Source organism: Phacochoerus africanus, chromosome 6, assembly GCF_016906955.1.
Source record: "Phacochoerus africanus isolate WHEZ1 chromosome 6, ROS_Pafr_v1, whole genome shotgun sequence".
NCBI classification, from domain to species: domain Eukaryota; kingdom Metazoa; phylum Chordata; class Mammalia; order Artiodactyla; family Suidae; genus Phacochoerus; species Phacochoerus africanus.
Genome location: NC_062549.1, coordinates 107,196,794 through 107,221,272, shown reverse-complemented (window position 1 = coordinate 107,221,272; position 24,479 = coordinate 107,196,794). Strand labels below are relative to the sequence as shown.

At 38.7% G+C, this 24,479-nt stretch overlaps 2 protein-coding genes and 1 long non-coding RNA gene across 8 annotated transcripts in view; 1 reads left to right on the top strand and 2 right to left on the bottom strand.

Moving 5' to 3' along the window:
- Positions 1–1,133, bottom strand: part of PHTF1 (putative homeodomain transcription factor 1) — a 72,113-nt gene extending 70,980 nt beyond the window's left edge. For 5 of the 6 annotated variants that reach the window (XR_007135567.1, XR_007135566.1, XR_007135568.1 and 2 more), the window contains exons 1-2: positions 899–1,133; positions 540–614 (exon numbers count right to left, since the gene is read on the bottom strand). Coding sequence is in view for 1 of the 6 variants with exons in the window: in XM_047784975.1 (XP_047640931.1) it covers positions 540–584 (45 nt within the window). In the remaining 5 variants the exon portion in view is untranslated. Of the gene's footprint in view, positions 1–539; positions 615–898 lie in introns of those variants that run through there. The other variant, XR_007135570.1, reaches the window with a different exon arrangement.
- A 419-nt stretch (positions 1,134–1,552) lies between these two features.
- Positions 1,553–6,040, top strand: LOC125129830 (uncharacterized). The gene is made up of 2 exons (XR_007135573.1): positions 1,553–1,611; positions 5,855–6,040. It is a non-coding gene; the product is annotated as an uncharacterized LOC125129830 (long non-coding RNA).
- The window catches only part of RSBN1 (round spermatid basic protein 1), a 49,072-nt gene continuing 28,490 nt past the window's right edge, over positions 3,898–24,479 (bottom strand). Inside the window, exons 3-7 of the mRNA XM_047784974.1 lie at positions 19,369–19,506; positions 18,929–19,071; positions 10,705–10,872; positions 9,426–9,534; positions 3,898–8,525 (exon numbers count right to left, since the gene is read on the bottom strand). Of these exons, the coding sequence (XP_047640930.1) occupies positions 8,052–8,525; positions 9,426–9,534; positions 10,705–10,872; positions 18,929–19,071; positions 19,369–19,506 (1,032 nt within the window). The 3' untranslated portion in view covers positions 3,898–8,051. The remainder of the gene's footprint in view (positions 8,526–9,425; positions 9,535–10,704; positions 10,873–18,928; positions 19,072–19,368; positions 19,507–24,479) is intronic.

Sequence of the window (24,479 nt, the reverse complement as noted above, 5' to 3'; positions counted from 1 at the left end):
TAATAACCTATGTGATAAAAGATATGAAAAAGAATGGATATATGTTTAACTGATTCACTTTGCTGTACACTTGAAACTAACATGACATTGTAAGTCAAATATACTTCAATAAAATTTAAAAATTAAAAAAAAAGGTATTTCCACTTCTTGAGGAAAACATCAGTAGGAAACTACAGAAAAATAAAAGGTAATAAATAACTCGATAAGATTGTTGACAGTGTCAATCTGAGCTTCTGCAGATAAGTTTTCTGTCTGAAAAAAAAAAACAGCAATTTGATCAGAAGCAAACTTTCAAAGCACTGCTGTGACACTGTGAATGCAGCCTGGAGATGGGAGGTTGAAAATCTTCTTCGGGGACCTGGAACTGAGTTTAAAAGACCCGATGACCTTGTACATTAGTTTTCCCATTTATGTTGAAAGATACCATGTAAGAATACCTGTACTACCAAGCTCAGGGCAAACTAACATCATCGGTATTCTTTGTGGGAGTTTCTGCAGGAAGCATGCTTTACAAATAAAAATACACCGATATTAATTACCTTCTTTTGGTACCACGATATAGCATCTCTCTCATTTGAGGCCATCTGTGTCTCCAGCCAGAGAATGGGATTTCACTGAAAATGAAGGAACACCAGTCGGTGAGTGCAGTTGCTGAAAGGGACTCTCGCAGTTTGGGTAGAACTCAAAACCGCTTCTCTCAGCCTCTCCGGGTCTCGTTCTCCGGCTATTTGCCAGGAGAAACAAAAACATACCAAAAAAACCTCTGGCGCAGTGGCGACAGAAGCCTCTCTTGCGATATTTTGTGCGAGCGTTTGATGCAGGGAAGGGGGAGAGGAGGGGAGGTCGCTGGAGTTGACCTGCACCCCACCTCTTCCGCTCCCCAGAGTCCAGCTCTCACCTGGTGCCCCCTGCCCCGAAGTCCGGCGGCCGGGACCTTCTTCCTCAGTGGCCCCTGCCCGGCCGTGAGGCCGGGGGCAAGGGAGCGGGCCCGGCAGGCAGCATCTTCCCTCCCAGGCTGAGACGCCGGCGGGGCCGTTACCATGGAGACTGCCGAGGCCGCCCCAGCCTGAGAAGTAGCCGGCCGCCCAGCGCCCGGAGGAGGGCAGTCTGTTGCCAGAGAGCCGGCGCCCTGCCAGCCAGACCTATAGGGTCATCGGACTGACCCCAAAATAAGCAAAGAATGAACTGGGAAAGGAGGGGGATAGAAAGTGAAAGGGGTCTTCGCCAGGTTGCCAGTCGCCACGGCAACGGCAAAAGGCTTTGTGCCCGACTGGAAAAGTCAAGTGCAGAGCCCCCCAAGGCTCGGCTGGCAGCTGCTTGGGGGCGCGTCCTCGCTAGGCCGGGCCCGGCAGGGCCGTGACTCAGCCGGCCGAGACCTGGGCAACTGCAGCTCCTCAGACCACGGTGCAGCCGGGCCTCGGCTTCCGCTTTCCGGGTTTTGCTGAGAAGATGGCTCCGCCCCCGCCCCGGGCCTTCCAGCCGAGCCTCCGCAGGGCTCCTGAACGAGGAGCTAGGGAGATACACCGAGATCTCGGCCCAGAGCAGCTGCTCAAGATCACCGTTCAGGTCACTTCCTCGGAAATGACTTTCCCAGACATCGATCTAAAGGAGGTCGGTCCCGATATTCCAATAGTTCCCCGTTCATTTCTTTGCGACCCTCTTCTTTCCTTGTGATTTTATAGGGTTTTAGTGCTTCGTTATTTACTACCCGGTCGTCCTCAATGGGCCGTGGGCTCCATGAGGTGAGAGACGGGGGTCTGGCACGAGCCCGGCACATAGGTTCCCAATCTTTGCTGAATGAAAGAATGTTGTCATGAATTTACGCCGTCCTGAGACGAAGGGCCTGGCGGGCTGTGGCTGATTCCCCGTCTCGCTCCTCCCTCCGCTGCTCTAGGACTTAAGCTTTTCTAGGTGCTCAAGGGTAAAGGAAGAGGAGGCCGAGGCTTCCGGCAGCTCGGGGTCCTTTCCCCAAATACGGGAGCGGAGGGGAGCGGCAGCAGGAACTGTTTCTAGTTTAATTCAAGCAGGCTGATAGAGGCCAGGGAAAAGGGACGGTTGCGACCTCTAATGAATATTTAAGGATACGTTAATAAGGTTTTAAGCTGCTTCCCTGCTTTTTTTTTGGCCATTAATGGAACACTGACCCCTAACGGCCATTCTCACCTCAACTGAAGCAATGTCCTTGCTAGCCCAGCACGCAGCGTTTGAGTCAGTTGAAGCTGCGATGATGAGACCACTTCAGCAAGCCTTCTAAGGAGTGCAGTTCTAAATGATTTACATCATTATTTTTGATTATCTATCAAATCGATATAAAGGCGTAAGTTACCCCCGTTTTGAAGCAAGTCGACTAAGATAAAAATAACACCCATAGAACTAATTTATTTCACCCGGGCTTTTTTTTATTTTATTTTAATGAATAGCACTACCCAGTTTTATTTATTTATTTATTTTTGGTCTTTTGGGGGCCGCACCCACAGCATATGAAGGTTCCCAGGCTAGGGGGGGTCGAATCAGAGCTACAGCAAGGTCAGGTCCGAGCGGCGTCTTACACCACAGCTCACAGCAACACCAGATCCTTAACCCACTGAACGAGGCCAGGGATCGAACCTGCAGCCTCTAGTTCCTAGCCAGATTCGTTTCCAATGCACCATGACGGGAACTCCAGGCTTGATTTCTATATTGCACACATTGGCAGTGGTTTTCTTTCTGCTTTTGTTCTGACAGGTTCTCCTTCCCTAGAGCTAAACATGACACTTCTGTTGGGTTTCAAAACAAACAAACAAAAACCTAAAACTGGAAAATGTCAATTTTTGCTTTAAGACATAAATTACACTAATAGGAAAATTTTACTTCATTGCTTAGCACACAAATAGGCTTTGAGGGGAGTTCCTAGAACAGAAACCAGGTAAGACACACTAGAGAAGAGTGGTAAACAGCAAATCTTATTTCAGGACCCCCTTTACAAATGTAGGGCTCTCACTGAACAAAGCATAGGCTTTGAACCCAGAACTGCATGCACATCCCTGCTCCCACTGACAAACCTTATGCAATTTATTCAACATAACAAGCCTGTGTTCTTACTTGTATTGTTAATTTCCTACTCAAGGCTGCGAGGATTAAATGAGATAATACTCTGATATAAAATGCCTGGCCCACAGCAGTTACTTAAAACTGTTTGCTTCCTTTTCCTTTCCTAATCCTAAGTAAGGGCTATCAGTGTTTAGGACAGGTAGGTTAATTATAGAGAAGTTCACACAAAAACTGATGAGGAAAAAAATACACTGGGTTATGTCAATACATCAATGACATCTGAAACATCTATAAATCACCTTCATTAACTAACACTGCGTGCCTATACCTTCAAAAATGCCGGCATCCCAGGAGTTCCTATTGTGGCTCAGCAGGGTAAGAACCTGACTAGTATCCATGAGGATACTAGTGGGTTTAATTCCTGGCTTGATTAATTAGTTAAGGATTGGTGGCTGTGGAGGCCAGCAGCTGCAGCTCCAATTCTACACCTAGCCTAGGAATGTCCACATGCCACAGATGCAGCCCTAAAAAAAAAAAAGAAAAAAAGAAATGAAAGAAAAAATATTAGCTTCCCAGAACAAAAATCTAAGATTTTTCTCTCATAAGTATAAATCAATTTATGCAGCAAGAGGCATAACTGCCACAAATGCCAAGTGTAGTTTTTCTTCTTCTCCAAAACTGCCTCTTGATGTGGATTGAAATTTTCTCCAGGTATCTGTGACGTTGTCTTTAGGTCAGAAAAGTCACAAGAGTTTCTAAAACACTACAAAACAACACACAACACAGAAGGAAGGGATAAATACTTAAGAAACAGGTACCCCGTAACTGGAATTCACATGTGCTATTCATTTCGTCATGAAACATCAGTAAAGGACAAATCAGACTTTGTTTATTAAAAAAATACTTTACAGGAAAAAAAAAAACAAAACCTCTATGCATTCCATTGTCCTATTTTACAAAGAAATAGCTTAACAATTTAACACACTTAGACAGCTACAAAAAAGCACTGTGTTAAAAGGATTATTATTCACACAAATTTAGATTTAAGACTATTCATTAAAAACTTTTTTAAAACACTCATTAATGTCAATAAACAAACTAAGGCCACAAAACGCAAATAGTCCGCCAGGCAAATTATACATTTCATCTATATGCAAAGACCTCTTAGATAAATTAAAGCCACAGGAAAAAAAGTCTTAGCTGCCAATCAAAATGGAGTTTAGTCACAGAAAACACTATTACATGAAAATTTACAACATGTGATAGTAGTACATAATTATTTCTTTAGAGAGAATTGAAAAGTGCTATATTAAGAGACAGTGGTCTCAACTACATGCACAAGTGGATCCTAAAAGATGTATGGAGAAAATGGAAGGCCATAATATTTATGGAGAGATACTTGCTTTTAAAGCAACAAACTTTCAGGATGAGGATAGGTCCCTTTGTGCTAAAGAAAAAATATGTCTTGTACATTTCCTCTATTTACTGCATGACCAATAAATACAGTTACAACCTATTTTTAAAAAAATAATTTTTAGCAGAAATATGAACCTCTGCATGTACTAGTGAAAGGTTCTTTTTTAAAACTTGTAGCAATGATAAAACAGATTTATTAGACACAAACTCAATTATTCTAAAGGAATAAATGCAAATAAATTTTTAATGGCAAATATAGATGAAAATAAATGATCTAATAATGAACTAATATTAATCAAAAATATATGCACTAAGGGCTTTTTTTTTGTCTTGTTCCTAAATTAGCTTTCATTCTAGACAATATTTATAGAGGGAAAAGCAATAAGCAAAAGTTTCTCCAGTCATTAAGCATGAACTTTATGCCTATTAAGACTGATGCAAGATGATGTAAGACGTATTTTCCTAAGGTTCAGTAAATAATTTTAAAAGCTCCTTTTCCCTACAAGAGCTTGTAATATTAGTCAACTTATTCCACCTGTCTCTTAGGGGAAATGGGCACCTTTCAAAAGTCTTTAATTCAAAATAATAAACTATCAGTGAAATAAATTCTAAGTACTAATAAGCAAATTAAAAGTACAGTTAAGCCTAGGAATTCATTTTTAAAGAGTTAAAACTTTGGAGGGGAAAACAAATACATCGTTTTTATTAGTATTGCTTTATGAATTTGGGGTACCTCTTTGAATCATAATCCTACTCCTGACATATCTTGGTAATTACAGCATGACTCCTGGGGCAGGGGGAAGACTTTTCTCCTGATTGACGAATACCTTAAAATCCTTCTAGTGACTAAGTTAGGAATACTCATTTACTGAGCCCTTCCCATGAGCACATTTAAAAATATCCCTCTGCTCCACAAAATACTAAAACTTATAGCCACGTTCTGCAAATAATCTCAAAGAGTTGGCACAACGGATAATATACTAAAAAGGAAGATCAGTTTCAATTTCAGCTACAACTTCACTGCCATCACTACTTTACAAATCAGAAGACGCCAGATTGCTCCATGCCTCACTCCACCAAATAATTTAATGATTTTAGAAAAGTTGCAATCATTGGTATCACTAAACTAGGATACAGCTTTAAAGCAGTAAATAACTCAAAACTTGCGCTTTTATATTCATCAGTCTTTAAAGCATGCTATTAAAATCTAATACTCACATAGGACATTCAGAGTTTCCAAATACATTACTAGCTAAATGTTTCTCTCTCCGTTCTACTGCAATTCTAACATACAATGAATTTATTAGTACATGATTTTAAACATTTTTATCTCTTTTAATACGTTTATACTGGAGTTGAGGGTAGAATGTTTTATAAAAAGAAAATGGGGATTTGCTTTTGATTGTAGGTCTTTGCAGATCCGCTGGTTCCTGAGTGATTATACACAGTGCTGGCTGTCAGGAGACAGTCTCCTTGTTTATTAACAATGACCAGCTTAGATGACAGATGGCATCTGCTGGATGGCAAGTGGGAGATGGGGAAATCGGATCTTGGAAGACAAGAAAAAAATAAAAAGTTTTTGCTTTAACAACCACCTTGTTCTTCATGATTATTTTAAAAAGCAAATGTTGCCTGAGAAGAATTTTACTTTGCACAGCCTAGTAAAGCTCTATGAAATTCTTCTGGACAGAAAAACAAAAACAAAAATAACCAAACCCACATACTTTGTGATTAACACCCCCCCCCAAAAAAATAACCAAAAAAACACCCTCAAAGGCAGGTCCCTTAAAAACTAGTCTTCATAAGCTAGAATTTACCCTAAAATTTATACCCAAGATTTTAAAACACCCCTGCAATAATCACATTACTTTTCATACCATTCTAATTACCTTATTTACAAAGATAACTAAAACCAACATCACTTCCAATTCATAAATGGTTTACATTGAAACGTTTCTCTATTTGTCTTCATCCTTTGTAACAGAGAATACATACATATACATATATATAAGGAATAATACAGATTCTAACTAATCACTGCAGTATTTGCTGATGGTTACTTTTCTATCGTTTACACAGTGACCTCTATACTTTGCTAATATGCATTTAACTACACAACAATATTGCACAAAGTAATATTTATATAAGATTTAACCTATTTCAGAATATTTGAGAAAATTCATATTTGATATTTCAAAAGATGCAGCTAAGTTTTCATGGTGACAGACATAATAAAGCAGCATCTTTTTTTTTTGCCTATGTTACTGTAAATATTCCAAATCTCACCCTCCAGGAAAGAAAAAAAAAAAAAATCTCCAAATTGCACTATAACCAGGTAGATATAAGAATCTGGTCTTAGGTGTGGGGAGTACTCTTCCTTTAATAAACAAAAGGCCTACTGTATTATTAACTAAGAGAAAGTGAAATGTGTATCACATTAACATTCTAAAATAATAGAAAGTTAAGACTACACTAGCTATATGAACCGTGCCTGTTTGAAAAAAATTGTTAAATACTCAGGCACTAATAAGGATTAGGCTACCTGAAACTAGGATGAAGTTTAGTGCCATATTCTTTATTAGACAGTAGCAACACAGAGTAATAATAAATAAACCCAAGTATTCACCAGTTGAAACTGTGAATTGAAGTATCTCAACAGATCTTTACCATGAAGAAGTTGATGTCAGGTGACAAAAATAGTTTTTCCTAAATTTCATGCACAAAATATGGCAGCCTCATCAGAAAGATATCATTCTCTAAGTGTGATACTCATGATCAGTTTAGGAAGCAAAAGTATCCACACAAAATGTGAGGAAGTTGGGAAGCAGAACAACAGAGTATCATGTCAACATTATCTCTTTTACCCAAAATATCTTCCATAGTTACCATGTATTCTAGAAGAGATTAATGAATCATGGATAATGAATGACCAAGGACTATTCATCTTTAGATATTTTTAATTGAAATATCCACTGGGCTTTAAATAACAGATACAAAAAAAGAGTTTGGATCAGAAAGTGCTGTGCTTTCTCTTTTGTTAAAGAAACCAAAGAGTCACTGAATTCCTTAGAAACTACCTGTTCTTTATGGTTGCAACTAAGTAACTGACAAGCCCATGTATAAGATGCAGGAATGTCTCCTTCCTGCAACCTATGTATGCCATTTTAACTGTAGAAATTGGATCTGTGCCATAAAAGCACCAGTACTAAACCATAAATCTGATCTTCTATCATAAAAACAGCAAATATGGCAAGAGACAGGGCAAGATAAATTTAAAGGAAGTGAATAATTTACCAAATAAGAATCTGTTATTCCAGAGAATCCTCATTTTGATTTGAAGAAGAGATTGAATTGTTACCTCACACCTTAAAACAGAAAGTAGCAGCAGACCCACTATTACATACTGTACTAACGGGATAAGATACAACTCTTAACTTTGCATAATCTGTGTAAAAAAGATATGCTTGACATTTGTGGAATGTCATTTCTCTTTATAGAATTATAGGCAAGATTTCTCCAATAAAACTTAACTTAAGCCAGTTATAAAACTATAACTTCACATCAAAATTTAAAAAAGTTAAAAAATGTGTTTGAATATGTACATATCACACAGGAGTGCTTGAATGTTCCTGTAGATTGTGTTGCTGGTCAGAGTCCAGTCTACTTTCCACCTTTAAAACTGGAAGAGGCTGAGTCATCTGATCTTGCTGTAGATTAAGTTCAGATGAAGGTGGGAAGGACGATGAAGCAGTTGTCAAAAGCTGCATCTCTGTGCATGTTTCTTCAGATTCAGTTTTTATCCTCACACACTCGGAGTCAACTTCTAATTCTCGCTTTCCATTTAAATCACAGTCCGTGCTAGAACTGCTTTCTGTGTTTTGAGACGCTTCCACAACCGGGTGGTACTGTTTCAGCCTTATATGCCAGGCTAAGCTGCACACTGCTGACACTGTTTTGAACTGATGAATGACATTTCTAGGGATGAAGTAGATATCGTTGTCACATAGCTGAATTCTAGCATAACGAATGCCTTCCCGCCTCATTTGGTTTAGTTTCGCTTCATCCACCCACTGTACACACTGAAAAGAGGACAAAAGTTTTATTACAATAAAATATGTAATGATTCTGTCAAATAACATTAGCACAGGAAAAACCAGGAGGGTCAAATTAAAGCTAAGCAATATTAAATGACACAATTTTCTAAAATTTCCTATAATTCTGGAGACTCATTTTTCCTTATATTTTACTACGGGTTTGTTTTTTTTTTTTTTTTGGTCTTTTGTCTTTTCTATGGCCGCACATCCATGGCATGTGGAGGTTCCCAGGCTAGGGGTCGAATCAGAGCTGTAGCTGCCAGCCTACACCACAGCCACAGCAACGCAGGATCTGAGTGGCATCTGCAACCTACACCACAGCTCACGGCATCGCTGGATCCTTAACCCACTGAGCAAGGCCAGGGATTGAACCCGCAACCTCATGGTTCCTAGTTGGATTCGTTAACCACTGAGCCATGAAGAGAACTCCTTACTACTTTTCTGGTAACAAAGTACAAGTTAAAGTTCCGATGGCTGAGGGAATCATTTAAATAAGTATTTCAATACTCACTTGCAGCTAAATATCAATATTCTCTGCCACACATAAGGGCAACAATTATCTGTGCCTTTGGTGTTTTTCAACTTCTTCAGGTGAGGGCACGCAGTGCAGTGGGGTTAAACAGCTGAGCCTGCTCGTGGCCAGAACTGAGCATCCTGCACCCTCTGAGCATCCCAGGCCCAAGACTGGCATCCCAAAGATTTCCTAAGCATTCTGCTTAGGAAGCTCTTTTAATGATTTTCAACATCCTCCACAAACAGCCTTTAATAGTAATAAAATTAAATTCACTATCCCATGTATCCTACTATAAGATAAAATGCAAAATTTAATGGGTACAGACCTACTTCCAAAATCTCAAAGAGTAATAAAAAAATAAAAGTTATTACCTGGGAAACTGGAGGTTCATGAAGGTCTAACTGAAGTCTCTGTACAACATCAGTAAAATCCTCAGCATGAAAACAAATCACATCTTTGGTTATGCGAGGTTGGTCACTCCTAAGATTAATAATATTAAGCTTTAGAAACAAGCATCTCATAATGGAAAATGATGAGAAATTTCAATCTTCCTGTTGCTGGAAATGCTACACTAGCCCAGAAATAGATACAAAGCAGTTCCTAAGGCAAAGTATACATTTGTTTCTTTAATGAACTTAAAAAAAATTAAACATCAATAAAGCTGGTTTTTTTTAAAGTGAAAATTAGCTGTTATAAAACTAAAACAGGAGTTCCCATTGTGGTGCAGTGGTAATGAATGCATTTGCATCCCCTAACCACTTTTCCCACTATCTCCATGCCACCCTATGATGACATCACCAGGATGGAAAGAAATGGAGAACAGGTCTCAGCCACACAAACATAACACCTTCCAGTTTTCAAAGTAATTATAAAGGGCTTGAAGGCATAAATACGAAAAACAAAAGTAAAATAGTTTCTAAATATGTTCTGAGCCTTGTTTAAAACAGGGTCCCAACCAAGTACACAAGGTACTAACCTCTGAAAAACAGTACACAGTTCCTCCAAAAATTAAAAATAGAATTACCACATGATCTAGCAATTCTATTTCTGGGTATATATCCTAAAGAATGAAAGCACAGACATGAAGAGATATTTGTTCACAGCAGCCAAAAGGTGAAAGCAATCCAAGTGCCCACTGACAGATACACAGATAAACAAATGTGGCGTATATATAAAAGAGAATACTATTCAGCCTTAAAAAAAGAAAGGACATTATGATACACAGTACAATATGGATGAACTTTAGGGATATCCTGCTAACTGAAATAAATCAATCACAAAAAGACAATGACTGTTTGATTCTACTTATATGAGGTATTTAAAGTAGTCAAATCCATAGAAACAAAGTCAAATGACAGTTACTAGGAACTGGGGGTGGGTGGCGGAGAGGAGAAAAGGGAATTAATGTTTAATGGGTATAAAGTTAGAGTTTTCCAAGATGAAAAAGTCCTAAAGATCTGTTTTACAACAATGTGAACATAATTAACACTACTGAAATGTACACTTAAAAAATGGTTAAGATTTTAATTTTAATTTTGTTACGTGCATTTTACCACAACTTTTTAAAAACTGTCCCCTACCATTCAAACCGAGTCTACATTTTCTTAAGACAACATTAACCAATCTTGCAGCTAAGTTCCATTAACTTACCATTCACCAAACTGTACAGCTTTCAAAACCCCAACAGCAGCCGTACTCTGCCAGTCAAACCCCTGACCTACATGATCAGCATGAGCTCTTGTCCTATCTTCAAAGAGGACTTCACGGGGTTCACTGGTCCGAGGTAGGTACTGGAGATTTTTAATTTCATTCATTGATCTGCAGTTGATTTGGTTTGAAGTAAAGGGGGGAAAAGTATTAATAGCAATAAGGCAAGAACTATGTTAAAATACTAAGTTTTAAACAAGATGAGGGCTGAGAAGGTTCATGATTTTAATCACTAACATTAACGTGTTAGGAGTTCCCATCGTGGCTCAGTGGTTAACGAATCCGACTAGGAACCATGAGGTCTCGGGCTCAATCCCTGGCCTTGCTCAGTGGGTTAAGTGAGCTGTGGTGTAGGTCGCAGACATGGCTCAGACCTGGCACTGCTATGGCTCTGGCGTAGGCTGGCGGCTGCAGCTCTGATTAGACCCCTAGCCTGGGAACCTCCACATGCCGCGTGTGCGGCCCTAGAAAAGGCAAAAAGACCAAAAAAAAAAAAAAAGCTGAATCTTTGATTTGGCTCAAATATAGTATTTGAATAGAGAAAATTTAGTTGTCTAGCAACAGAAAATACAATTCAAAGTTCAAAGCTGTATGTTTCTTTACGCTGAGTCATTTTTAACCCTCAAAACATTCTTAACTTTCAAAACATCCTACTAGACTTAACTCAAGATGGCAAACTGGTCACCTACATGATCTTCTTCCACACGAAAATGAAACTAATGTGGGAGGACTGGAGGAGAGCAGTGGGGGAATGAATGGGAGTACAGATGAAACAGAATTGGCTGTGAATTGCTAATACTGAATACATGGGAGTTTATTGTATTATCTTCTGCTCTTTTAATATGCTCAAACCCTTCTAAATAGAATAATCTAAAAGGTGATAGTAAAGAAATGAATATAAAGCAACAAAAGAAATGAATCAGTGAGCGAAAGAACAATATCAACACATTTCTGGAAGATGAAAAACGATTACAAGTGTCTTGGACTAATGAACCTAAGCATAGAAAGTCGTAGGTCTAGACCACACAAGGAGAGATTGGCAGCTAAAAAGGCTAGTATAATGATGATAACAGAAATGAAGAAAGACTGAGAAAGGGACAAATAAAGTGAAATTCTGCAAACAAATTTGTCACCTGCCACGTTGGTGGCAGTAATTTGGACATTCAGCCATTTACTGTCATGGAGAAGACTGTGGGTGACTCACCTGCATCCATCTCTCATCTCAATCTCTCTGAAAGTCTCTGATCTTTATTAGGAATCTGCTCCTACCCTATATGGAACCTCATTCACAAGCTCCAAAAGTAGATCCTGATAAGTTCTGGGATATTATGCCAAGCTTATTCCCTTTGTTAGTGGCTGACTTAGGAAAGAGGACGAACAGATTCTGGCTAGCAGTACAAGAGGATATCTGCTCAGAAGAATTCTGATAAGCTTCCGAGCACCTAAGAAAGAAGTAAAAGGTCTCTTCCACTATTAGATATAACCAAATCCAGACGTGATACCCAGAACTACCAGCAACCATAAAGGAAGCCACCATGAATACAAAGCCTAGGTAGGCAAAGAGAATGACAGGAGAGAAAAGAACAAGCCTTTGTTCATTAATGACAGCACTGAGTCACTGACTCTATGGTGCCTAGAGTCAACCTCTCTGAACTTCTTGATATACTAAATAATATTTTATGAGTCAGTATGAATCAGTCTTGTTGCTTTTAACCAAAAGCATCCTGATAAACTTTCAGCCAAAAAACCCCCCTGCATGTTCTTCTCTGAACACATTAAACTTACCATATGAATAGAACTAATGTAATCCTCTAGCATTTGGACATATCTTTAATGTCTACTTCTATGTCTGTTAACTATAAAGAGAAAGCTATTGACAAGCCTCACTGAAATATAAATACATCAACCAAGAATCACCAGATATGTGGAAGATAACTTGTAACAACCTGACCAAAATAAACAATGCTGAAATGTATAATTTTGTCAGAAGAAAATTCCAGCCCCAAAACTGAAAGCAAAAAGATAAGCAAAAAGACACATGAGGATAATCAAACTGGAAGATCCATAATTCAACCAACAGTAGTTTCTAAAAGAAATAACACAGAAAATGAAGAGGTTAGTGAAACAAATAAGCAAGAAAAATTCCTAGAAGTTAAGAGACATGAATCTTTTTTTTAAATTTTTTTGTCTTTTTAGGGCTGAACCTGAGGCATACGGAAGTTCCCAGGCTAGGGGTCTAATCGGAGCTGCAGCTGCCCGCCTACACCACAGCCACAGCAATGCCAGATCTGAGCCGTGTCTGCAACCTACACCATAGCTCATGGCAAAACCAGATCCTTAACCCACTGAGTGGGGCCAGGGACAGAACCTGAGTCCTCACAGATACTAGATGGGTTTGGTACTGCTGAGCCACAAGGGAAACTTCAAGAGACATGAATTTTTAAGAGAAAATAGGTTACTTACAAAAGAACAAAAATTACACTGGCATTAAGACTTTTCATAAATAGGAGTTCCCACTGTGGTACAACAGGATCAGCAGCATCTTGGGGGCACTGGGACTTGGGTTCAATCCCCAGGGCAGCACAGTGGGTTAGGGATCCAGCATTGCCACAGCTGCAACTTAGGGTGAGACTATGGCTCCGATCTGATTCCCTGGCCCAGGAGCTCCATATGTCGCAGGGGGGCCAAAAATAAAAAACAAAAAAAGAAAGACTTCTCATAAACTCATAAACAATATTAGATACCAGGAGTTCCCGTCGTGGCACAGCAGAAACGAATCTGACTAGGAACCATGAGGTTGCGGGTTCAATCCCTGGCCTCGCTCAGTGGGTTAAGGATCCAGCATTGCAGTGAGCTGTAGTGTAGGCCACAGACAAGGCTCAGACCCCACATTGCTGTGGCTGTGGTATAGGCCAGCAGCTGTAGCTCTGACTGGACCCCTAGCCTGGGAACCTCCATATACCATGGGTGTGGCCCTAAAAAGCAAAAGCAAAAGCAAAAAAAAGAAAAAAAAATATATATATTAGATACCAGAGGACACTGGGACAATGCCAAAAATTCTACAGGAAATATACCTTCTGGACTCCAGCTAAACTATCAACCATATTTAATGAGAGAAAAAGAAACTTTCATACATACTTGACTCAATACCTTCCTTTTCTTAGACTATGAGTATGTAATCAAATAAGAAAAAGAAATAAACCCAGGAAAAAGACAAACCTTAGGCTAAAGCAGAAGAGCATTAAATAGGAAGTTCTACATAGTAACTGTGAAATAAGCTTTTCACACTGAGCTAAGAAAACACAGAGCTCCAAATATTTCCAAGTAAAAAGTGCTATAACAGATAGTATGATTAAAATTCTGGATTTTCAAGGGTATGATAAAAGCAAAGGATGCAATATAACTACCAATACTCTCCTTGACAGCCATAATCATAGAGAACATCAGTGTGATTCTAAAAAAAGCAATCTATCTTAAGCAACAAAGAAAACAAAAGAAATCAGGGATATGGTTAAGAAAAATCTATGTACCCCCTCAAAAAAAAAGAGCACTCAGAAACTACAGAAGAAATGGAACAATTTTTTAAAAATTTACGCAATCCAAATACGAAGCACATTAAAATGTGGCAGGATTTTCAGTATCTAAGAAATATAGAAAAGAAAGATCCTTTTTTTACATTATTCATTTGAATGAAAAATAAACCACTGGAATCTTAAATGAGTTTTAGCCTACTAGTTGGGTCTGTATTACATTTTTTACCTACCTATAATATTTAAAATACCCGCCCCCCTCCCAAAAAAAAAAGGACTTCATGGCTCAGTGGTTTGTGAACCTGACTAGTAACCATGAGGACGTGGCTTTGATCTCTGGCCCCACTCAGTGGGTTAAGGATCCTGTGTTGCTGTGGCTGTGGCATAGGCCAGCAGCTGTAGCTTGGACTGGACCCCTAGCCTGGGAACCTCCATACGCCACAGCTGAGGCCCTAAAAAGACAAAAAAAAAAAAAAATTAAAATACCATTTACTGGCTTTCAAATTTTAGAATACACTTATTGACAAAGCATATAAAGCCCAATTATGGTTTTAAAGCAGAATATGAATTAACCTCAACAATGTATAAGCACAGCTGACAAAAAGTAGAGAGGGAGGAAGAGGGTAAAATAAAGGTCATTTAACTATTTGGATAACCCATGAAGGGAAGGCATCCCTATCTCTTATACCAAGAAATTAACAAATGTCCTGTCAAAGACTTAAAACAAAACAAAATATTAAAAACAGAAATGGGAACCTTTCCACAGAAAAGAAAATCATGGACATGAAGAACAGACTTGTGGCTGCCAAGGGGGAGGGGGAGGGAGTGGAAGGGACTGGGAATTTGGGCTTAACAGATGCAAACTACTGCCTTTGGAATGGATAACCAATGAGATCCTGCTGTATAACACTGGGAACTGTATCTAGTTACTTATGATGGAGCATGACAACGTGAGAAAAAAGAATGTATACATGTATGTGTGACTGGGTCACCATGCTGTACAGTAGAAAATTGACAGCTATAATGGAAAAAAATAAAAATCATTATAAAATAGAAATGGGAAATTCCCTTGTGATGCAGCAGCTTAAGGATATGGCATCACTGCAGCAGCTCCAGTTGCTGCTATGGCGTGGGTTCGATCCTTAGCTTGGAAACTTCGCATGCTGAAGGCATGACAAAAAAAAAATGGTTTTTGCATCTGGTAAAAAGTTTGTTTGCCTCTGGAAGGAAAGGTGGCCAGGATTTTTCATTATAAACCCTACTATACTGTTTGATGTTTTAAAACTCTGTATATATATTTATTTAACTCTAGAGTTTATAAATTTAAAGATCATCATCTTCATTAGCCATACCATTGATAACTAGACAGCTTCTCACTTTGATTCCATCATTTTCAGCAACCAGGCATTTTCATTAATACAAAAAGATGGCTTTAGGGTTTAAGTTCTGATTTATTCACTCTAACTTTGAATGCCCGTCTTAATCTTTACTCTCAAGAGAAATAAAATTTGACAGCACCTTAGATTAATTGAGAAATAATAAAGTATTAAATAAATCATGGTACAGCTGCCTAACTATTGGGAAACAGTGTTAAACTAAATCTCTCCCTCTATACTGAAATCAATGTCAGGTAGATAAAACATGTAAATACTGAAATCAATGTCAGGTAGATAAAACATGTAAATACTGAAATCACAGATGTACTAGGAGAAAATGTAGGTGAGCATTTTACAATACTAAATGAAAGGAGGTCTTTCTACGCTTTCCACTAAAGAAAAACCTTAGGAAAAAAAGATATATCTGACAACATACAAACAAAACTTTGTGAGTAAAGAAAAAAAAACTGAAAAAGACTATGAATAAAGAATAACAAAAAAGTTAAAAGGAAAAAGAGAAAAGCCTGCAACATAAGTTAATATTTATAAAATATAGGGGTTTTTACAAATGAAAAACACCCCGACAGAAATAAGAGTAAAGAAAATTAAGAGAATCACAGAAGAAAAAATACAAACTCCTCAGAGAAGAGCAAATTAAAATACCACTTTTTCTTCCATCAGATAAAAAAAGTGATCTTACAATGTGGGGGGGGAGGAGTTCCTGTCGTGGCGCAGTGGTTAACGAATCCGACTAGGAACCATGAGGTTGCGGGTTCGGTCCCTGCCCTTGCTCAGTGGGTTAATGATCCGGCGTTGCCGTGAGCTGTGGTGTAGGTTGCAGATGCGGCTCGGATCCCGAACTGCTGTGGCTCCGTTGTAGGCCTGTGGCTACAGCTCCGATTCGACCCCTAGCCTGGGAACCTCCATATGCCGCGGGAGCGGCCCAAGAAATAGCAAAAAGACAAAAAAAAACCAACAATGTGGAGGGGAGTATAAAGTGGTACATTTGTGGAAGTCAGTTAGAAAGGTACATATACTTTGAACATTTAGTAATTTCTACTAAGAAAATAAACGTGCATATGTGCAAAGATATTATCTACCTACTATCTATCAACCAACCAGCCAGCCAACATCAGTGATGTGTTATACATGTTTCAACAACTGCCTTCAGGAGTTCCCCTTGTGGCTCAGTGGTGTAAGGACCTGTCTCATGAGTATGCAGATTCAACCCTGGCCTGGCTTAGTGGGTTAAAAGGATCCGGCACTGATCAAGCTGCAGCATAGGTCACAGACGCAGGGCTCCGATCCAGTATTGCTGTGGCTGTGTGGTAGGCCACAGCCACAGCTCCAACTCAACCCCTGGCCTGGGAACTTTCATATGCTACAGGTGCGGCTGTGGAAAAATAAAAGGGGGGGAGGGGTCCTGGCCTCAGAGGAGAGACGGCTGATTTGTAGCTGACTTCTATGGTATTACTACTGCCAGTGTGGCCAATTTCAAGCTACTAATGTGACCCCACTCAATGTAAAATTGCAAGGCTAATAATGGCCCTATGAGGTGATACAAACTGGTTCCAGCACACCACTGTCATGATTGTCAAAACATCATTTATACTGAAAAATTGGTCCTACTGTATAGCACAAGGAACTATTATGCCCAGTTACTTGGGATAGACCATAATGGAAGACAATGTAAGAAAGAGAATGTATATGTATGTATGACTGGGTCACTTAGCTGTACAGGAGAAATTGGCACAACATTGTGAATCAATTATACTTAAAAAAAATCTTTAAAAAAAGAAAAATTGGAAATAATTTACACTAATAAAGAATTGGTTAAATAAATCATGATACAACCATAGAGTCAAAACTATACAGTCATTTAGAAATGATGATATGGCTGTATCTTACGGTTTGTAAGACATAAACCTAACATAGGGAGGAACAAGTTTTAAAGTAAACATCATGTAAAGAATGAGTTCATTTGTACACAAAGAAAATTTATGAGTATATACGGACCAAAATTTGAAACGTTAATATGCCTAAATGGGTGGGATTATGGGTATTCTTGCCTTTTCACTTTCTTCTATTATCTGATTTTTTTAAGATTATAATAATAACCAGGAAACAAACAATGCTCATTTCCTTTTGGGAAAGATTAGAGCATAAAAAATATGTACAATACTCAAGAACTGAGAGTATCAGAATATCAAGAGTCATCACGATGTACAACAACTAGTGTGGTCTAGCAATGTGCAGAAGTTTGGGTTCACTGCCATGTTTTACCATGCCACCACTGTGCATTCATAAATACTTTTTACAAAGTGTTTTTATGGTTATCTCAAATACTTACTGTTATTCCATACTTGTCTCTAGTATTATTCTCCTATGAGCTTTAAGGTAAAGTCTAGCCTAGTCCATTAAAACTCCCATTTGGGTACTTATTTTGAGCTGCTATTTGCACAGTCTAAGCAAATAAAAATCATTTTCAGTCATTTAATAAATGAGATTTTTCACAGGTCTAGAGTAAGGTAATCTATATGTTCCAAACAAAAACACATTCTGTCTGAAATAAAAAATGTTAGGTCAGTATGAGTTACTATAGGAGAACACATTATTGCTTTCATTCAGCAAATACTGAACACTCATTATGTGTCATGAAAACAGAAGAACTTTGTAAAAATTTAGTAAAAACCAAAAAACATATAACAGATCATTAATGAACAGAACGATAAACACAGAAAAGGGAACAACTAATTGTCTAAGGGAACAAAGAAAAGCTTCACAAAGGAGGTGACATCCATGTTAAGGTCTGAAAATTTATTAAGAGTTTGCCCAGTAGAGAAGAAAATGGGGGAAGACGTGCCATTCCAAGTAAAAGCAACAATGCAAAAACCCAGAATTATGAAAGATCATCGTTTAGAAACTGAATTCAATGTGGCTAGAGTGGACTAGAAGCAGATTCACCTAGAAGAGATAATGTTGGAGCCAGATTATGAAAGATCCTTGAAAACCATACAAAGGAGTTTGGACATTTCTATTGCAGGCATTTAGGAGCCAGGTTTTAAGAAAAAAAGTAAAAATTAAATTTGTTTTTTAGGAGGACACCTCACTTTCATAACCACGTAATGAGTGAACTGGACTAATTTCTTAAGATAGCTCTTCAAATAATTTAAACAAGCAGTTTTCAAACTGTGCTCAGGTCTCAATCATTTCTACACTTTAAAAAGTGCTTTTGTTTATTTGAGAAAAATGGATGTTTACCGTCGTCTTTTGAAGGGTGACTTTGGCATATCTGCTGTAGGGATCATCTGCTCTCCTGGCCTTACCCACATGATAGGCCCATCATCACTCTGGGACCTACACTGGAGTCGAAGGCTGGAAAGTGTACCCCAGGGCAAAGTCATCTGGAAGTCACAATAAAAAAAAAAAAGTTTATACTATTTAGAAGTTAACCCCTTACATCCAAAAGAAAATTCTAGGAAGTGTATTCTGTGTGTGCATATGAAGAAAAAATGCTGTTATTAGACAGTAATTTATATGTAAAAAAGAATAACTGAAATATACCAATAATTTTCTAAACATTTCTATTCAAAACACTGGATAAAATTTAATTTTAACAGACAACATCAGCTTAAATCTTTTTAATGGAAAATGTCCATTTAGGTAATGATCAGAACTTTAATAATCTGAAAGACACTCACTTTCAGAAATGGTGATTCTTCTAACATATCAAGGAACTCTGGGAAATAATCACCAACTTCTTCATCTACTGCTCCAACAAGACTTATCTGCCGCATAGGACCTGCCCGGTAGGTGCCACAGCAGTATGTCCTGTTGACCTGAGATAAAACGAAAGGGGGGGAGGACTGAAGTATATTATAAGAATTAGGAATAGGGTATTGTTTCCAATGCTGCTATTTCTTCTACATACTAAGAACTCAACAGTCAGTACCTTGGATAAAGTCAATTGTTACAGAAGGGCACTCTAGCACACTGGCAAATACATTGATATATGAGCCATGAACAGAAATTTCAAGGTGCAAGTTAGTCTATGGTTCCAACATCTCAAGGAAATACTGAAAACAGTAAGATACACTTAAACATCTCTGAGAATGATTTTTGAACTTTGTGAACACTTAAAGTCATCTTTATTAGCAAAAAAAATCAGTATATAAACATTTAAATTGACAGAGCAGAAAAAAAAAAGACTATTGTCAAATTAATATTCCACATTCACTTCATACTCCCTAGCCTGAAAACTTTCCCATCAGGCCAGACAACCGAGATGATGGTTATCAAACCCAATCATATAAGATCCTGCACTCTAGGCAGGCTAATCTTTTTCTCTAACCAACTTACGCCAAACTCATTTCTATCTGCAAGACTTTTCTCTTGAATCTGCCCTTCTTAGGATATCCTCTTTTCTGTCAACCTAATCTTATCTTGCAAAGATCAGTTCAAGATTTTTCTTCTAGAAGCCATCCTGATCACTCCTCATAATCTTTCCCTTTTCTGAAGTCTAATGTTACCTGCAAGCACACACACATTTTCTCTGTATTGACTCTCCAGTAAACATAGGGCCTATTCTATACAAATCTGTAGCCCAAAGAATCCTAACATTCAAACAGAATCTACCAATTGATTCAGTACAATAAAAGATGTTATTCTTGGCGTTCCCGTTGTGGCGCAGTGGTTAACGAATCCGACTAGGAACCATGAGGTTGTGGGTTCAGTCCCTGCCCTTGCTCAGTGGGTTAAAGATCCGGCGTTACCGCGAGCTATGGTGTAGGTTGCAGACGTGGCTCGGATCCCGCGTTGCTGTGGCTCTGGCGTAGGCCGGTGGCTACAGCTCCTATTAGACCCCTAGCCTGGGAACCTCCATATGCCGCAGAAGCGGCCCAAAGCAATAGCAAAAAGACAAAAAAAAAAAAAAGATGTTATTCTTCTAGTCATCCCATGTATGTTCTTAACACTCCTACCTCCAATCCAGAACGAATGTTTCTCAAACACAGTCACAGATCTTATGCATACAGATGACTAAACTAAAAATGCTGCATTCTAACAAGGATTTCCTCTTTGAATCAATAACCTAGAATTTTCTACCCTAGTTAAGACACAGATTAAATTGAAAAGCCTAATATATTATTATATTTTTAAGTGGGTCTCCATTGAACATTCAAAAAAAGGTTTTTTTTAAAGACTCAATTGTGGAATTTCTACTGTGGAGCAACAGGATAGGCAGCATTCTCTGGAGCACCAGGACACAGGTTTGATCCCTGGCCCAGCACAGTGGGTTAAGGATCTGGCGTTTCTGCAGCTGTGGCATAGGTCACAACTGTGGCTCGGATCTGATCCCTGGGCCAGAAACTCTAAATGCCACATGGCAGCCAAAAAAGAAAAAAAGAAAAGCATCAACTGTTACTATTTTATTTACTTTTTATTTTATTTTGTATTATTTTTCTTTTTAGGGCCATACCTGTGGCATATGGAGGTTCCCAGGCTAGACGTCAAATTGGAGCTGCAGCTGCTGGCCTACTTCACAGCCACAGCAACATGGGATCTGAGCTGCATCTGCAAACACATCCTCGACCCACTAAGCAAGGCCAGGGATCAAACCCACGTCCCCATGGATGCCAGCTGGGTTCACTAACCACTGAGCCACAATGGGAACTCCAATTGCTACTATTTTAAATTTTGCCTCAATAGAAAGCATAAATAACCATCTAGGATTTCTTACACAGTTCTTTACTAGCAGTTCCTTAACAGCAATTTCAGAAGCATGCCACTGGTTTTGTTTACACAGACAATTTAACATTATCCCACACATACACACACACACACACACACACACACAAAGTCTCAGATCTTGTTATCAAATTGTAGTGATTTCTTAATTCCTTACAAATCTTTCCCCCAAAATCTCCCCGGGTAATCCTTGCACAGTAACCTCTCAGGCCAGAATTACCTTGCATATATTTGTATGAATTACCTTCCACTTGTACCATCATCATGCTGTAAAAGCCAGTGGAGGCAGTCTGAGAAAGAGGATGATTATAGGATAGAGAGATAAGAAAGGTGAAGTAAGAGCTTTTCTAAGCATTATTTTAACCTTTCTAAGCCAAGCACCCTAAAATGACTAAAGCAGATTTACATTAGTACCAGTTCTGGAAACAGTTGTATGCTTTCAAGGCTAATAAAAGAAATATCAGTCTCCTCCAAATACCTCCCCCAACTCTTCCCAATTACCAGAAATGCCTTCCAAAAAAGGCTTTCAAGCTATGTGATAAATTTCCTAAAGACCTGTCACAATTTAAATCTCACATAACTTAACAGGCCAGTCTTAAATACACTGTCACATGGTAGTTTTCATCAACTTACTTGGTGTGCAAGCTTTGAGATTATTGTACAACTCTTTTTCTTTCTTTTTTCTTTTTATAGCTGCACATGCATCATATGGAAGTTCCCAGGCTAGGGGTCAAATTGGAGCTGCAGCTATAGGCCTACATCACAGCCATAGCAACACCAGATCTGAGCTGCATCTGCAATCTATGCTGCAACTTGTCCAACACCAGATCCTTAACCCACTGAGTGAGGCCAGGGATCGAACCCACATCCTCACAGACACTATGTTGGGTTCTTAACCCACTGAGCCACAATGGGAACTCCAAGATTATACATACGACTCTTAATGCATTATTAATTTGAAGGAATTCACATTACTTCAAATTTTGCACACAAAGTGAGACTGATTTAACATCTTTCTACCACAGTATTCCAAGTTTACCTAATTTAAATACCACTAAATCAATAGCACTGAACTTGAGGACAAAGTAAAAATGTAAACACCTAGAATAATTAATATGTGACATGAGTAAATATTAAGCATCCTTCCTTTTTTTGGAAACAAAGAGGAGAAACTATTGAATTTATGTTTGCTGTCGACCATTAAACTATAGCCAAAAAAAAAGTAGTGGTAGTAAAGCTGATTAACAATATCTATCAATTGTATAAAAAATTTTAACAAATGCTAATGTTTGTGATGTATTTCAATAATTAACAGCAAAGTTAGAAGATGGCCAGCATTTACAGCCAGAAATTCAACATGTACCAACTGTGTGACACCACCAAACAAGCAACTAAAATTATCCCCCAGTATCTATTCTACCGTCTTTTTAGCAACAGAACTTCCTGAGCATATAGCCAGTGAGTTAGACTCCTTGGCAGCTAAGTGTGGTCTGTGACTGAGTTCTAGTCAGTGAAATGTGAGCATAAGTTAAATATGCAATTTCTAGATCATGTCTTTTTAAGTACATGGCTAGCTTTCCACTTCCTCTTTCTCTCTTTTGAGGGCCAAGTTCAACCATGCACATGACAACACCAAAGGAAATGGCAAAACTGAAAAGATAGAAAGAAAGTAGAATCCTGGATGACATCATGGAACAAAGCTGCTTACCCTCTGGACTTATCACTTAAGAGAGAAACTTATTTTGTTTAAGCCACTGTATGTGAGATCTCTTTGTTACAATGGTTTAGCCTCCATCTCCTACTCTGGGCTTTTAAAAAAAAAAAACTATTAAAACAACACACCCTAAAGAGAACAATTAAGATGATTAGTGACTTGGAAATCATACAAATTGGAGGAAGAGTGATGAAATTAAAATTATTTCAAAAGTATTTGACTTGAAAAGATAAAAGTGGAGACACAATAATCTTCACATACTTGGAAGCTTATCACAGAAGAGTAAACTTATAACCTTAAATAAAAACGAACAAAAGAGAAAAACAAAGATTGGAGAAATGAGCTATGGCTGGATTATGGAAAGTCTTAAAGACCACATTAAGAATTTGGGAAATCAGGAGTTCCTGTTGTGGCTCAGCAGTAACGAATCTGACTAGTAACCATGAGGACTTGGGTTCAATCCCTGGCCTCACTCAGGAGATTAAGGATCTGGCGTTGCTGTGAGCTGTGGAGTAGGTTGCAGGTGTGCCTTGGATCCCGAATTGCTGTGACTGTGGCCAGCAGCTATAGCTCTGATTTGACCCCTAGCCTGGGAATTTCCATATGCTGCAGGTGCAGCCCAAAAAGCAGGAAAAAAAAAGAATTTGGGAAATCACTAAAAGTTCTAAAGTAGTAAAAGGAAAGGAAAGTTAGCAGATTTGCCTTTGTTTTTTTTGGGGGGGGGGGAGGGCTTGGATGTTTTGCTTTTTGTTTTCTCAAAGGAACACTGAAAGAAAAGAGATTATTAGGTTTTTTTACTATTCCAAATAAGAAACAATAGACTAACCTAATAGCAGTGAAGCTGATTTTAAATTTTTTTTTTGAAAGGATTTGAAAAATATCCACGAGATAAAACTGTCAAGACTTGGGAAAAGACTGGATATGATAGAGAAGAAAAAGGAGTGTCAAGGATGTTTCTCAGGTTCTGCCCTTTGCAATCAAACTGGAGGAGAGGACCAGGTTTGGGTGGGGAGGTGATAGCTTCAGTGTGGGACATGATGAGTTTGAAGTATGTCACAGGCTGAATAATTTGGCTCCCAAAGATATCCAGAACCTGGAGTTCCTATTGTGGCTAGGCAAAAACAACTCTGACTAGTAACCATGAGGATGCAGGTTCCATTCCCTGGCCTCGCTCAGTGGGTTAAGGATCCGGCATTGCCGTGAGCTGTGGTGTAGGTCACAGACTCAGCTCAGATCTGACACTGCTGTGGCTATGGCACAGGCCAGCAGCTACAGCTCTGATTCAACTCCTAACCTGGGAACCTCAATATACCGAGGGTGTGCCCCCCAAAAAAAGAGCGAGAGATCCAAAGA